The 15,423-nt window shown below is 30.1% G+C and overlaps 3 protein-coding genes across 3 annotated transcripts; 1 reads left to right on the top strand and 2 right to left on the bottom strand.

The window, feature by feature from the left end:
- Positions 1-900: 900 nt before the first annotated feature.
- LOC119677216 (relaxin receptor 2-like) lies at positions 901-6,108 on the top strand. The gene is made up of 6 exons (XM_038088487.1): positions 901-950; positions 3,038-3,109; positions 4,496-4,939; positions 5,035-5,579; positions 5,732-5,932; positions 6,023-6,108. Exons 1-6 carry the CDS (start codon positions 901-903, stop codon positions 6,064-6,066), a joined length of 1,356 nt encoding a protein of 451 aa, XP_037944415.1. The 3' UTR covers positions 6,067-6,108.
- A 3,773-nt stretch (positions 6,109-9,881) lies between these two features.
- Positions 9,882-11,382, bottom strand: LOC119677215 (zinc finger protein 184-like). Its single transcript, XM_038088486.1, has 3 exons — positions 11,307-11,382; positions 10,195-10,981; positions 9,882-10,128 (listed from the first exon to the last, which is right to left on the bottom strand). Exons 1-3 carry the CDS (start codon positions 11,380-11,382, stop codon positions 9,939-9,941), a joined length of 1,053 nt encoding a protein of 350 aa, XP_037944414.1. The 3' UTR covers positions 9,882-9,938.
- Positions 11,383-13,126: 1,744 nt separating this feature from the next.
- Positions 13,127-14,117, bottom strand: LOC119683103 (zinc finger protein 98-like). The gene is made up of 2 exons (XM_038096711.1): positions 13,363-14,117; positions 13,127-13,298 (listed from the first exon to the last, which is right to left on the bottom strand). The coding sequence occupies exons 1-2, from the start codon at positions 14,115-14,117 to the stop codon at positions 13,133-13,135; spliced, it is 921 nt and encodes a 306-aa protein (XP_037952639.1). The 3' UTR covers positions 13,127-13,132.
- Between the last annotated feature and the right edge of the window lie 1,306 nt (positions 14,118-15,423).

Raw genomic sequence — 15,423 nt, 5'->3', positions numbered from 1 at the left:
TTTTTTCTGGCAAAACGTAGATACCATAGTGAAAAAATTGTGTGTTGATTGAGACAATTGAGACTATATACCATAATTTACATAATTGAAGTCCTGATCAAGCACGATGTTATTAGCCGAGCGCAACAAGTAGAAATCAGAAGGTAAAATGTAGTGGTCTGGTTCGCTTAGCTCGGCAAATTCTAACTTGCATTTTTCAACAAACATTAATTTTATGATAGAGGATTGGAGAGCTTTAATTTACGTAAAGTCAGTAACAATAATAATGCAATATTGGTTGCCAATAAAAATGGCAGACAGTTCATCTGTTTTTAATTTGATTTACTATTAGTTGACAGGCCTTTTTAATCGCTAAAACTTCAGCCTTAAAAACCGTAGTTTCATTACGTTGCCTGAGGCAGTGGTACACATGATGCGAATAGCGTACACATGATGCTCCTCCCGTCTATCTATTAATATACCATTCATGAAAATTGATACATCGTAGCTTGCTTTAAAGTTTCTTCTCTTCCACTCATTCCTTGGCAGAAATATTTTATGAAAGATCGCTACAGAATAGTCAGTCACTTTGTGGAGCTTTTTCTAAGACGAGATTTGAAGGTGTGAGCTGAACTTTTATATTGATTACAATTAACTAGTGTATTAAATTTTTATATTGATTATGCAGGCATGTTAATAATTCCAACTTTACAGCTCGATATCGTGAAAACTATATGGGCTAAATAGTTGCGGAAAATGCAGAATAATTGACTTAACTAGACTCTGTTGACAAATGGGCGTGCTTAACATATCAGAATTGTGGACATGTTAAAAATTACACAGATTTGGTAACTCAATAAAGCACTGCAGCTCTGTTTTAGTGGAGTAAATTTAACCGCAAAATGAAAATGTAAGATCCGAATGTGCCCGACAGAATACGATCGAAATAATGTATGCGAAGAGGCCATAAAGTAAGACAGAGAATATTTCCTCCACAACCAATATTTTTATAGCAAATTTATATAGCAAATTTGTGTTTGGTTATTTCTTATTATAAGCAATAATTACTGTTCTTAAGAACAGTTGGTCGTGTTGATTGTTCTATTTTAAAATTTTTTTCGATAGCGCATTTGATAGTTTCGGTTTAGCCGCTTACACCATCTTTATAATTCCATAAACTTTATGGCTGGCGTTGAAGCAGTAAATATTTTATTTCAAAATTTTTATAGAGGATTCATCGAACTTAAACTCAAAATAATTTGTATTAGATATTAAGTTTCATCATCAATAATGGTCTGACACAAAAATGTTTAAGTTTTTATTTATACGACATTCACTTTAATCATTTTTGACCGCGGCAATGGTAGACCTTTACAAATTTATGCTTGTATTAAGTTGTGAAATTTTTTTGTGACCAAGTACCTTCTCTTGGGGCGAAATCTATTTTTGGTATTAAGCCAATATAAAATCGGAGTATCTTAACAACTCTGAGATATGAGTTTATACAAGACAATACTAAATTGCTTTATAAAAAGATATTCTCGATATATTTACCAAATATGGTAGTCGGATGAACATTTGTGGATAATAACTAACAAACAGAACATTAATACGGAAGTATGTTTGTATTAGTTATACTTCACGTTGGGGTGATCCCAATGATCTCACTTATACAGGGTTCATTTGGAATCCACAAGGTGTTAAGCGTCGTGGATAAGTTTCTCTAATTCAATATTTTCTAAATTCTTAAGAATTCTCTTGTGCTCTATTTTACATAAAATCTGTCAATTTAAAGTTTAACTTTTAACGACTAAAGTAATGTCAATGTCAATTTAATGAAATCAACTCTTTATATATCTTCAAGAGAAGTATGTTTCGGGTTATTTTCATAAATATAATTTAAAATTACTTTATTTACTATATATATTATTAAAAATAAGGTTAGAATTAGTAAATATGTTTGAAACCATCTTATCTCCTTTCCAATATTATGCATGTAAATCTTCATGTCACTCAAGCCAGAAAAAACTTTGTAGCAAATAAAATTTGTCACAAATTAAAACAAACAAAGAATTGTTTTTGTGAGTATCGAAACCTTCTTCAGACATAATTTTTAGCAGAATTCAAAAACAGAGTGAGTGAGTAGTGATCCAATACAAAAATCTTAAAAATCACTCATACGTCACGTACAAAATTTTAACCGCAAGCTAATTGCAAACAAATTATGCAGCGTTTAGCCACTTCAAAGAATGTTGACGCATAAATAATTTAATCTTAGTAAATTGGTTAATTAGCATTGCAAATAAGAAAATATTTTGACGTAAATTAGTTATATTAACATAATTCCAGTGTTGTGCGGCAGAATATTCAATATTTGCACAGGCAAAACGTAGGCATTAAATGGCCTACGTGGTCAATTAATAATTACGCTGAACCGAAAAGTATGCTAAGGTTTTCCTTTTGCAGCTGTGCGATGCCAAAAAAGGCAAGAAAAATCAGCTTTCGATGACGAGTTTTTGCTTACTGTTGTAAATTTATATCAAATGACACGTTCCAATAAATCCCGGCCAATAGTGTTTGCAGCATGTCTGTTTGCCAATCGCTTCAACATTTAGTACAATATTTAAGCCTTTGACTGGTGAGTAAAGCAACCTTATTGACGACTTCAAGTTAACATAAAATACATATATTGTAAAATGTTAATTAATTATAATGTGAATGAATTATATAAATTATAATTAATTATAATTATAATAACATATTACCATAGGGGTGCAATGTTAACATTATAAAGTTCCTATTCTTAAGATGAACTTCAGTAATAGAAAGCACAGATTATACTAAGTTTCTATTATTACTTATTATTACTTAAATTTTACCTGAGAAGAAAACTTCTCAGGAGAACATACATTTATCTCTTATTAGTTTGCAGTTACGAAAAACAAAGCGATTTTTTGTAATTTATTTTTTGAATATATATTTATGTAATCCTACGACATTAATATTTAATATAAAAGACTAACATTATTTAATTAATTTATTTATTTTTTGCTTAAAGCCGTCTTATAGGAAACCCAATCAAAATCTTGCCTGGAGAAATATTTCTGCGTAGCAATTACCTGGAGGCACTGTAAGTAATTAAAAATAACTGTATTTGCAGATATAAAGAAGAAGATATTTTATTAAACACATAATAAATAAACGATCCTTGAAGTTTATTTTAATTCATGAGACATTTAAGCTCAATAATATTTATAAAATTTTATAAAAATGTTGCAATTTGTTCTACGCTACATAATATTATTATTATTTGTTATGTATTGTGTTTTAAACTAAAAAGTGATCGCAACTACGAATCAATGATGAAGTTCATATATGTTAATGAGAACATAATAATCGTCTATTATGAATACTTAAAACTCACTATATAGAATTTATTAGACAAACTATAACTCAAACATGAAGCAGATACTCCATATGGAAAATAATTTTTTGATATAATGAACATCGCTTTGAAATCCAGACTTAAAAATTATCAGTATTTTTAATAATTTTTTTCATCGTCTGGCTTCAAATATTTGTGTAAAATTGGGGGAAATCATTGTTATATCCTGCTGTGAATGAGTTTTTATATTTAGATGAAACTTATAGGGACTCTGTGTTATTATTTACTACAATAAACACATAGCACCACTGATGCAGAGTTCAGCCCTACGCTAAATCCTTATGAATACCGTACAGTACGAATATTTGTCTAGGGCCGTCCGACATACAGTGATGCCATACTATAGCTCACTATAGGTCTTATGACCTAACATATACCTCCACTTTTTACGAAAAGCTCGCTCGAATGTAGTTTGCTTTTAACTAAGTTTTCTGTCAAAAACAATAGACAAATATATTCATAATAATTTGTTGAATAGTACTTGCATCTTTGCATTCGTCATTTATGATAACTATAAGACTTTTAACATCACTGGTGACATCTTTTCCCTCATCAAGAAGCGAAAATATAGCGTCTCTATGTTTGTTAATATCTATAACGTGATTTCAGAAAAAAAGAAATAGAAAAGTATGCAACAACACCATGCTAATATGTAAAATCTTTAATTTAAAAATCTTTAAATCTTTAAAATATCCTTTCTGACTAGTAACTGATTGATAAAGTAGTCGATTCCTACTGTCAGTGTTTATTATTCTTAACTCAGAAAAAACCTAGTAGAAGTAAAAGATCGTTAATACATGGCTTGTTAGAATAAGGAAAATTTTGTCAAGTTAATCTGTTAGATATCCCTTAGATGATTTAAAGTCAACTATTTGACAAACTAATAACATATTAGCGACTTCGCTTGTCAGTATTTAAAAACTTTATCGAATGTCAAACCATTTCATTAGATTTAAACTCTATTACTGCTAGCTTATAGTTTTTTATCGTATTGCTAATTGTTAAATATAAATTTAAATAAATAAATTAATATTTTTTTAACTAAAAACATTTGTGTTTTCTCTTTCATAGTTCGCTTAGCCATACTGCTCTTCAAATACGAAGCAACATCTTGCAACCCGTGAAACTATCATACCTAAACTTAACCGGCATACGCTTTGAAAGCATAGATTTTAAAGCTTTAAGCAACATGCCAAATCTGAAGTACATAATTTTCGATCGGTTTTATTTCTGTTCGATGATACCGAAAGTAAGAATGTGCAAACCAAAAACAGATGGAATATCTTCCTTTAAAGATTTACTCAGTAAGCCCATATTACGCTACTCAGCATGGATAATGGCCACCGTCACAATAAGCGGCAATATAATGGTACTTTGGGGTCGCTTCATATATCGTGATGAGAATATTGCAGTAACATTGGTCATACGAAATTTAGCATTTGCAGATATATTAATGGGATTTTATTTGCTGACAATTGGTGTGCAGGATATTCGCCATCGCAATGAATATTATAAGTGAGTGAGTTCGGCAACAAAACGAAAATAATATTATTAAAAAAAATTAGAGAAATGTTTTAGGTTTTATTAAACTTTTTATATCGCTTTAACAGAGTAGCACTTGATTGGATTACCTCCTGGCAGTGTGCAGCAGTCGGCACTCTGGCTGTCACGTCTTCTGAAGTATCGATGCTAATACTTGCTTTCATGTCTTTGGAACGTTTTCTTTTGATTGCTGACCCATTCCGCAGTCATCGTCGTATTAGTGTACGAAACATTATCGCTGCTTTGACATTGATTTGGATAATGGGTATAGGCATTGCAGTGGCACCTGTGGTACTCTGGCGCTCAAGTACAAAATTTTATGGCACATATTCGGGCACTTGTTTTCCACTGCACATACAGGAACCCTACCCACTTGGCTGGCAGTATTCAGCTTTTATGTTTTTGGGAGTAAATTTATTTCTACTGCTTATGATTGCACTGCTCTACACAGTGCTACTTATTTCCATTTGGCGCACTCGGAAGGCTACACCTCTTTCGTTCTTAGATTGCGAATTTGCAGTTCGTTTTTTCTTTATTGTACTGACGGACGCATTGTGTTGGGCGCCAATCATTATTTTTAAGATTTGGGTGTTTTTCAAATATAATATATCAGGTGAGTGGACATAATATTTATTACGCGCAATGTGTCAAGCTGTAGACAGCATTTGTCAAGTTAGTATTTAAACTTTCTTATTATGTAGTTTATTTATTAATCTTGATGCAGTCAATTTAGTTAGACATTATAAATTGTGTTTATTGATTCAGATGACATCTATGCCTGGTTGGTTGTGTTTATTTTACCGCTCAATTCTGCCGTCAATCCACTGTTGTACACATTTACAACACCGAAGTATCGTAATCAAATTTTGTTACGTGGCTGGAAGAAAATCACCGCACGTAGACGTCCCTATCCATTAAGTGGCATGGCAACTACAATTGCCACTGCAACTGCTTCGTCCAATCCAGGTATACAATTTTTTTCTCATTTAATTTTTAATTTCACTAACATTTTAATAATATTCACGTTTGTAAATATTTAATTTTATTGAATTGCAGATGAATCTTCTAGTAAAGCCATTCCCCTGGTGGGAAATCTTTAGATGCTCGCATATAAATAAGCAGAATTTACTAAGCAATTAATTGAGTAAACATCTATTATTTATCATCAATAATTTTAAAGTTATAAATATAAATTTATTTATTTATTGTTTTGTAATTGTTAAATGTATGTATGTAATATTTCGTGTAAAATTATTATAAAATATATATAAGAAATATTTCTCAATGTAAGTGTGTATCTCAAACTAAAGACATAAATGTGATATAATAATAAATGTTAATATGTTAAGTAAATTTAAAAAGAGTTTGAATTCGCACATACCGAAGAATAGACAAATAAGAAAATAATTTTATGTAAAAAGTATATGTAAAACAAGTGGTTTTTATAAAGTAACAGAATTATTCTAACAAAAGTCAAGGAAATCTTACAAAAATTATCATTTTTTTAAAACTAAAGTGAGGAGAGGTATTGAGTAGAGTTAAATCATGTTATTATTTTTATATCAAGTGGTAGCGAATAACGAAGATCGAATAAGTTGGTAACGAATAAGAGTTGTAGACAGTGACTCTGGCTACTTGCTAGATATACAAGAAAGAAGTATAATATTTTGACATCAAATTATGACCAAAAGAAACAATAAAGATTAAAAAAAAAAAAATAGCAAAAAACTTCATAGATATACAGAACAATCTAAATATTAATCATATGTGGAATAATCTAAAAGAAACTCCAATTGTTTAAATGCAAATATCAGACTCCACGTAGAACACCTATAGGAATTCTTAAAAAAAATAAACTCTAACATATATTTAAAATATTGTAGGAAAAAAATAAAACTGAAGAAGTAAGAGTGATTTGGCAATGTATATCAAAAAAATATAGCGATTAAAAATAAAGTTAGAACGAAAAAGTCACGAGAAGAAAAAAGAAGACACAATAATCATAAGGTAAATAAATAATATCGAGAATAATCTATAGAAATGATGTTAATACTTCATCATAATAATTATTTCTATAGTTTAACTAATCGTTAATAAACACGTCGTTATATCCAAAAATCAAAAGAAAAAAATGACTGCGGGATGACAGAAATACACCTTTCCTATTTAAAGAATACAAGCGATAATACAAATACCACCCAACAATAGTTGGGTGTGTTAATCCCTAAATATATAGTGTTAGATAATATATTGAAAAAAACTCCAACAAAATTCTTAACTGTCTGTCACCCTAGGTAAGTAGATAGGTTGTACCGGCGATCCCAAGGGGACCACTAAGGCGTATATGCCCATTGTGTTACCGTATAATTAAAAACTCAAGGGTTAAAACTACTTAGAACCGTTGGCAAAGCTTATACTGCTATTAAGGGGAAGATCTACCGTTCGCCAAGATCTTTAAAAAAGAATGCAAATGGGAAGCACTTTCATCGTCCTCTATACAACTGCGGTAGATATGGCTGAAATCAAAATTTAGTCTCCTAAAATAGTATTTTAGTTACCTAAAATACAATGATCTGTACTATGATCTGATCTTAAAGACTGATATCTCTACGGGGCATCTCAATAAGACAGCTTAAATCATGTTATTATTTTTATATCAAGTGGTAGCGAATAACGAATAACGAAGACAGCTTAATATTCTTTTATTGGGCGTGGCAAAACTGCATACAGATGCTGCATATCGTTTGTGTATTCCATCTTTGCTAAAAGTTCACCACAGGGAAAACTCAATGCCAGTTGCATGATGTCAACGATATATCAGACTGTTTCGGTGTTCCGAGTGTTTCCTGAATCACCCGTTCTGGCTATTTGTCTGCTTTCAATTGCGAAATATACTAATTTATTTAATTCTAATGAAAATATAATTTGAAAAACTCCTGTTGAATAAACAGTTATAAAAACATTTTCTCCATTCCCGAAACTAATATCACAATTTCAAGTCAATTGTAGCTATAAAAGTTCGTGGCTCAATCAACCTAAGAACTCCTACCACCGTCTACTTGTGAAACAATTTATCTTAAAAGTGCGACTGTTCCTCGACCGCAACTACTTCCACAAATTCCTGCTCAGGAATGACCGCAACTACGCTGTTGGTCATAACACATTTATGCCCAATAAATGTGAAGTATCTCTCAAATATATGTGGCATAATTTTCAATCATTTGCTAAGAAAGCTGTGGGATGCATTTAAAAAAAAATATATACATTTTGGGATTGTGTGGTAACACAAGAATCCACGGTTCTAATTTAAGCTACGTTAATTTCTTGTGCTGTCCAAAAATTATATACGGACTATAAAAACTTTATATATTTAATAAGACTACTATATATTGATAATAAATATTTGACAATATTTAAAACAGCTATATAATCATCCTAAGAATTAAATTAAAATAAATTAAATAGTATTTTGAAGATGATTACACAATATAGTTGAAATATTAGTATAAATTAATAATTTTTTAATAACTCATTTCTTAAAAAAGTGTATTATTTAACAATTGACCAACAAAATTATTAATAAAAATTTTGGTCATTAAAACAATAAATTAATAATAATTAATTAAAGTAAATGAATTGTTGGCATTGCATAAATCTTGTTAGAGAAGAAAATTCTCAATTAGTAGTAATTAATCTTGCTCAGAACTTTGTACTAACTAATGTTAACTAGATCAACAAAATAAAAACCAGCGTTAACTGGACCTACCCATATAAGAGAGAAGGATGGCTAACTTACTTATATAAAGATTCGTTTAAATTTAAAGATTCACAGAAGCAGAAACTTAAAAATTAAGGGTTTATAAAAGAAAAATCGTACAGTTAATCGTTTCCCTTGTATGAGAAAATGATGGAAAAAATGAGACGTATATATTAAGATACAACAATGTGCTGTATCTGTTGATAAACGGAAATGCCGTGACTATTGATAGACAGCCCACAAAGTAAACTTTTCTCACAAGTTACTAGGGTATATAACGCCTATACAGAATATGGATAGATAAAGTAAACAGTATACCTGTTCTTCTTAAGCGTAAGTAATTGATAAGAAAAATCAAAAAATTGACAAGATTGGAAAGATATAATGCGATTGGATAAGTTTTACGGAGTGTAATGCCAATGAATAATATTACGGATGATTATTATAATAATAATAATAAAAACTCTTATATTGTATCGATTGATTGCATAATAAAAAAATGGAATAGGCAAAGTAAATTACAATAAACTAAGACAGTTTGCAGTTTGCACAGTAATAATTAGCAGTGGACGACTGTAAGCATAAAATTTTTGTTTTTGCTCGTGAGTTTCTTGAAATTGCAGCTTAATTCAAAATTTTTTTTTTCTTATAAATTTATATGGAGGTTTTTTCGAACAATAGTGAACTATAACAACAAAAATTTTATTTTTTATATTATTTTAATTAATTGAATAATCGGCTAACCATACAGCTGTTTCGAGTATTGCCAAATACCCATCATCAGTGGTCTTGAAAATAATTCTTGTATTTAATTATTCGTAAATAATTATTTTTGAGACTGCAAGTACCAGGAATCGAACTCGGGTCCTGCCAAATGTGAAGCTCAGAATAAGCGCACCTTAACCACCTGATCTACAGATGTTTTGTATTTAAATTTACAGATTACATTAGATTTCATGTGCCGTATATGAGTATTGGGATCTTTTGAGTAAATCTCATACAGTAGAGTAAATAATTTTCGATCCATTAACTCCACTATTATTTATCAAGTGAATACATACTTTTCATAAGGTTCGATAATACTAATAATATTTATTTGATAAACATAAGTAACGGGCTTTTTTTAATTATGAAAATATTTTAAGTACTCACATGTTAAAAATAAAAAAGTAATGTACAGCTTTCGTATTAAACAAATAATTTGGTTGGTTAATGCTATACGATTAAATCGTCCTCCTCATTATTGTCGCCCATTTTATTAGCATCCCCTTCCGTCTCATCTGTAAACTGCGCTTGAATTTCGAACAAGGAGTGTCTGGTACGAGCATCTTTAAACACACGCATCGATTCCAAATCCTCCAGTGTTTTTTTAATACCATGTCTTGAGCTTATATGCGTCTTTAATCTATAAAAAAAAAAAAATCTAATTAAAGACAATCTCTTTGTAATACAAAAATAATTTAGGGCTTACTTTGCTTTTTGAGGGTATCCCTTTTTACAGTATTCACAAGAGAAAGGCATACTACTGTGCACATAACGATGATTTCTTAACGAGACGCTGTTTTTAAAAACTTTTCCGCATCCATTTTCTGTGCAAAAATAACGCAGGTTGTTGTGCTTAACTTGCATGTGCGTCGTGAGATGTCCTTTTTGGGCGAACTTTTTGTCACAAAGATTACAGCCGAATGGAAAATCTCCGGTATGGTAACGCATATGCACTTCCAGCGTTTGTATAATAGCAAATCGCTTATTACAAACAGAACAGACCAAACCATCTTTTTGATGTACTTGCTTAACATGTACATCGCAGGCTTGCTTTGAAGAATATATGCGCCCACATTTGGCTTCTGGACACACAAAAGTTGAACGTTGTGAGTCACAATGCGTACGTCGATGAAGCATCATACTTTTACGGTTACCAAATGTTTTATTACACATATCACAAGGATGCCGTCTGATTTTTTGTACTTCATTGGGTATTTCTAATACGAGAGGTGATTTTACTATGGAAAGTGGATATACCGTGGTGACCTTTACGTTATCTCTTTTAGGTTCAATAGCATTGCGGATGTTTTTATTTTTTTGTGAGTTTTTGACTAGTACACCTTTATATACATCATTCAATTCATTACTTTGTAAATCTTCTAACTGATCGTTATCAATATTTGTAGTGAGTGGACATGTAAGCACTCTATATGGCAGAGTGATATCGCTGGCGGCAATAGACTTTGTTTCTTCAATTAAATCTGAAAACAATCCTTTAAAAAAAGGGTTAAAAACTAAATTTTATGAGCAATATGGATATAAATACAAATATACATATTAGGCGCTGATATGAGTGAGCAAAAAAAAAACAATTAATTTTAAAAAATATTTTATCTTACATTATGAAAACCTCACTATGTATGAATGATAAAAATTTTTTCAATATAGTACTTAGATCATTAAGAAAAACATATTTCATTAACTTAATTAATTTTAAAAAATATTTTATCTTACAATATCAAAACCTCACTATGTATGAATGATAAAAATTTTTTCAATATAGTACTTAGATCATTAAGAAAAACATATTTCATTAACTTGAACATTGCTTACACTGATAGTACGGTGCATTTATGCTAGAACTATGATACCCAAGTTGTGGGTTTAACTCCATCTGTGGTATGGACTGAAAATACGTTTATGAAAATCTTTGAAAAAATCCTTGATAGCCCTGTCTTAGGAATATATGTAGCTTCAAGTACTTCTTAAATTCGTAAGAATGTTTACTATTAAATCTACATAAATATAAATCTCTCTGATATCGCTAGGAACCAATAACCCTATGCGAAGCTTACAACCAGAGAGAATAACCCAACCTAACTTGCAGTTTTTTTTTATTATAGCATATATATAAATATAATTCTCACTCCGTTTAGTAAAATTTTACTATAAATATGTCATGTACACTGATATGCGTTGAGGTTCATTTTAATGTAAATATTTGGAGTACTATTCAATATTCAAGAACCATATTCATGAGATATATTGATCTTAAAAAACCTATAGTTGACAAAGTATTTAAAATTAAAGTTATAGTATGTAGTATTTTTTTATTAAGTATCGTTACCTTTTCGAAAGTATATTTGAGTTTTTACTCTGCGCGGGTTGATTTCATAACTGTCACTAAAACTAAATAATAAAATTGGGAAGATGCATTATTTAAAGCAGTTGTAATTTTCGGATATGTGTTTTAGTAACATTTTCGTATGGTAGTCATTTTTTATTTTTAATAAAATAAAAGATGCCATAATCCATTTACATAAACAGCAAACCCTTTACTTGCAGATTATTGTTTCTTTATCTGAACATATAGACTATTGACTTTAGACCTTGTTAAGGTCATGTAAAGGTTAAGGCAAATTTTGTGTATAGAATCGCTGGCGCAATAACGCATATCGAAAACTGAGATGTGATAGAAGAAACGAGTAGTAAAAGACTATGAAAGCGCAATATTTTGAAGCAGTAAAGAATGCCAATTCTAGAAGATTGATTCAATGACATGTCAACGTAGCGTAGCTTCCGATTTCTTTCATAGTTCTAGCGTTTATGGGTCCGTTCATCGAGTAGCTTATCTCCTAGTTATATTGTTCCTTAAACGAGTTCGTCAAGTACTTTGACTCTTAGTTATCTTTCGAGTAGTAGTTTGTTCTTTTCTGAATTTAATATTAAATTCATATTAAATTTGTGGTAAAAATAGTGAATTTAACTACCACAAATGATCATTTAAATCTCATGAATTAGTAAATAAAAAACCATTTTGATACGTTGAGGTTACTTATGCTTTGTCTGTAACTGGTATGAATCAATATGTTAGTATTACGACCCTTAATAAGAACTCAAAATAAAAAGAAGTATTTCTCACGAATAGAAAAAAAACTGTACTTTTTTAATATTTATGTTTTCTGCACACATTTTTTGTGAAATTCTACTCCCTCTATATATAACCGAATTTTTGGTGCTGTTACCTTCACTATTTTATTTTTTTGTCGTTATTGAATACTGAACTAAGTTAAGAATTGACTGCATTGGAGATTGAACGGGATCTTTTTCGCAATTGATATAATTGAGTACAGTAAATTAAATGCATTGTGACGTTTTCAATTAATGACTTTAATTTCTTTAGCAGAAGATGAGGATTTTTTCTTTTTATTTTTTATATATCAAGATTGGGTTCAGGCCAAGAACGATATTTTCTTAAAATATTGTGAACAACTGACGGGTATACTTCAATAAACAAAAAGCATTCATATATTATATAGTAAAAATAATATTTATATTTTAATTTAAAAGTTAAATCTTTACACACATATTTTATTTTTCTTTATTCAGTTCTAAATATTATTTTTTTTTGTTTTTTGTTTTTGTTATGTATCTATTTCTAAATAATATTCTTCTAGATCTGGTTCCATTTCTTCGTGGGTTATAGTTACTACTTTCTTCTTCGCTACAACACTTTCGCAAACACGCATACGTTCCAGTTGCTCAACTTCAACTTTAAAGCCATGGCGTTTATTAATGTGCCAACTTAATCTGTAATAAATTATAGCTAATTAGGTCCAACTTATTTAGAATAAGGTATATGCATCATATTTACCTGCCCTTTGTTGGGAATCCAGTCTTACAGTACTCACACTCAAAGGGTAATTGACCCACATGACTATAGTAATGAGTTTGGAGTGCGTGGGAAGTTTGAAAGAGTTTGTCGCAGCCAGGATAACCACAACAATATCGTTGATTTTCGTGTTTAACTTTTATATGATTTCTAAGGTGTACCGCCATCATAAATTCTTTACCGCATAAATGGCATACAAATGGATATTGTTTCTTATGGAATCGCATATGTATATTAAAGTTAGCTAATCCAATACAACGTTTCTCACAGTATTCACAAGTAAATTCCGGATAGGTGTCACATGTTGGGCGCTTTAAATGACTTTCGTATTTTGCAATTTGATTGAATATTCTCTCACATTTTGGGCACTTAAGAAGTGCGTCTACCTTATGTTTACGATGACGATGTGTATACAATAAATCTTTTTTAAAACATTCAAAGTCACATTTATCGCATTTAAATGGTCCAGTGTCGATCTTCTTTCGACCACGTTTTGTCTCTGCTGCTTTCTCTTCAACAATAATAGGCAGTTCTCCGCTTTCATCAACAATATTATGTTCGTCTAGTTTAAGAATATTATCATCATTTAACTGATTTAACTCCCCAATATCATTTAATCTTTCCACATATATTACTTTATCATTCCCCAAATCAATGCGATATTCAACATCGTTTGTTGAATCCGGGAGCAAGTAATTATCATCAAAATCCAATTGCAAAATATTTCCTATAAACATTTAAACCGATGATATATCAATGCATTTAGTAACTTTTTATTTTTTAAGACAATATTTTTTATATATTTTGGGAGGTCTGGAAAAGTATGGAATACTAAAGAAATACATAAATTCCATAATTTAAAAATTTCAAATGTATTTATCGGTGTTTTAATTTAAATTTTTTTCTTTAGCATAAAGAAAAACATTTAAAGATAGAGAAACAATATTGTATTTTGAATGATATTGTTATTGCATTAATCAATTAATATATGACTAGTTCAGTTCGATAACTTTAGACAATTTATTAAACATACCCACAATCACATTCTCATTGAGTTTTTGCTACTCATGTTATAAAAATTTCAATAAGCTCTTTTCGCAGGTTTTTACGGAATACAACACTTTACACTATTAAGAGTTTCAAATAAATTAAAACAAATAGCATTCAGATAAAGCAAGATATAGTCTACATAATTACTACGACAAAACTTTGCGACTAAGTTTATTTTACTTTTGCTGAGTTCGTAAAGAAAGACAATACCCTCAATGTTGATATATTTTGGTCACTTTTCCCGACTTGCGTTATCTAATTTATTTATCTGTTACATAGTGACAAGTTGCATAGATCTATTATCTAAAGTCCCACTAAATACACTAAGCATAGCTTTACTTGGAGCAATCCTTTTTTGCACTATCAAATTTTCCAAAATTAGTCGACTTCGTATTGTTATACCAAAGATCCGGTCAAATTATGTGGAAATTTTTTTTGGCATAATGCTGGCCTTTTCCAAATTCAAAATCCTTAGCAATTGATTTTCTGTATTTTGTATTACCGCAAAATAGACGATTTGCGTGTATAATCGTACATCGTATCGTCACTCCGAATGAGTAAGAGTCCTGTATTTTTGATTTTATAGATACTAAAATTCTTTAGTGGTCGATTAATTCAGATATGTAATTTTCTTTCGGTGGATATTGAAACCAAAAAAAATTTAACTTTAGCTTTCAGGAATTTTAATATTCCTTCCAATGATATCGTACTTTTCGGAAAGTATATGACGCTTGCAGAATTCGTGTTTATTTTTACAGCTTTGTAAAAACAGTCATTTGGTGAAAACTATACGATAGAATTATATTTGTTTTCTTATCAAAATGCAATTAACTCGCTTGTTTCCCTGTTTTTCTAGATACGCCACTACATACTGCCAATCAACATATGTTAATATGTTGGTTGTTTTGTGCAAAGCTAACAAAAATAACATAATATTTTATTTATTTTTATTATTGTTAGTAAATTTTTTAATACGTACGTTTAAATTTACTT

Source organism: Teleopsis dalmanni, chromosome 2 (genome assembly GCF_002237135.1).
Source record: "Teleopsis dalmanni isolate 2A chromosome 2, ASM223713v2, whole genome shotgun sequence".
NCBI classification, from domain to species: domain Eukaryota; kingdom Metazoa; phylum Arthropoda; class Insecta; order Diptera; family Diopsidae; genus Teleopsis; species Teleopsis dalmanni.
The sequence above is the reverse complement of the archived record's forward strand: the minus strand, read 5'-3'. Positions and strand labels throughout refer to the sequence as shown.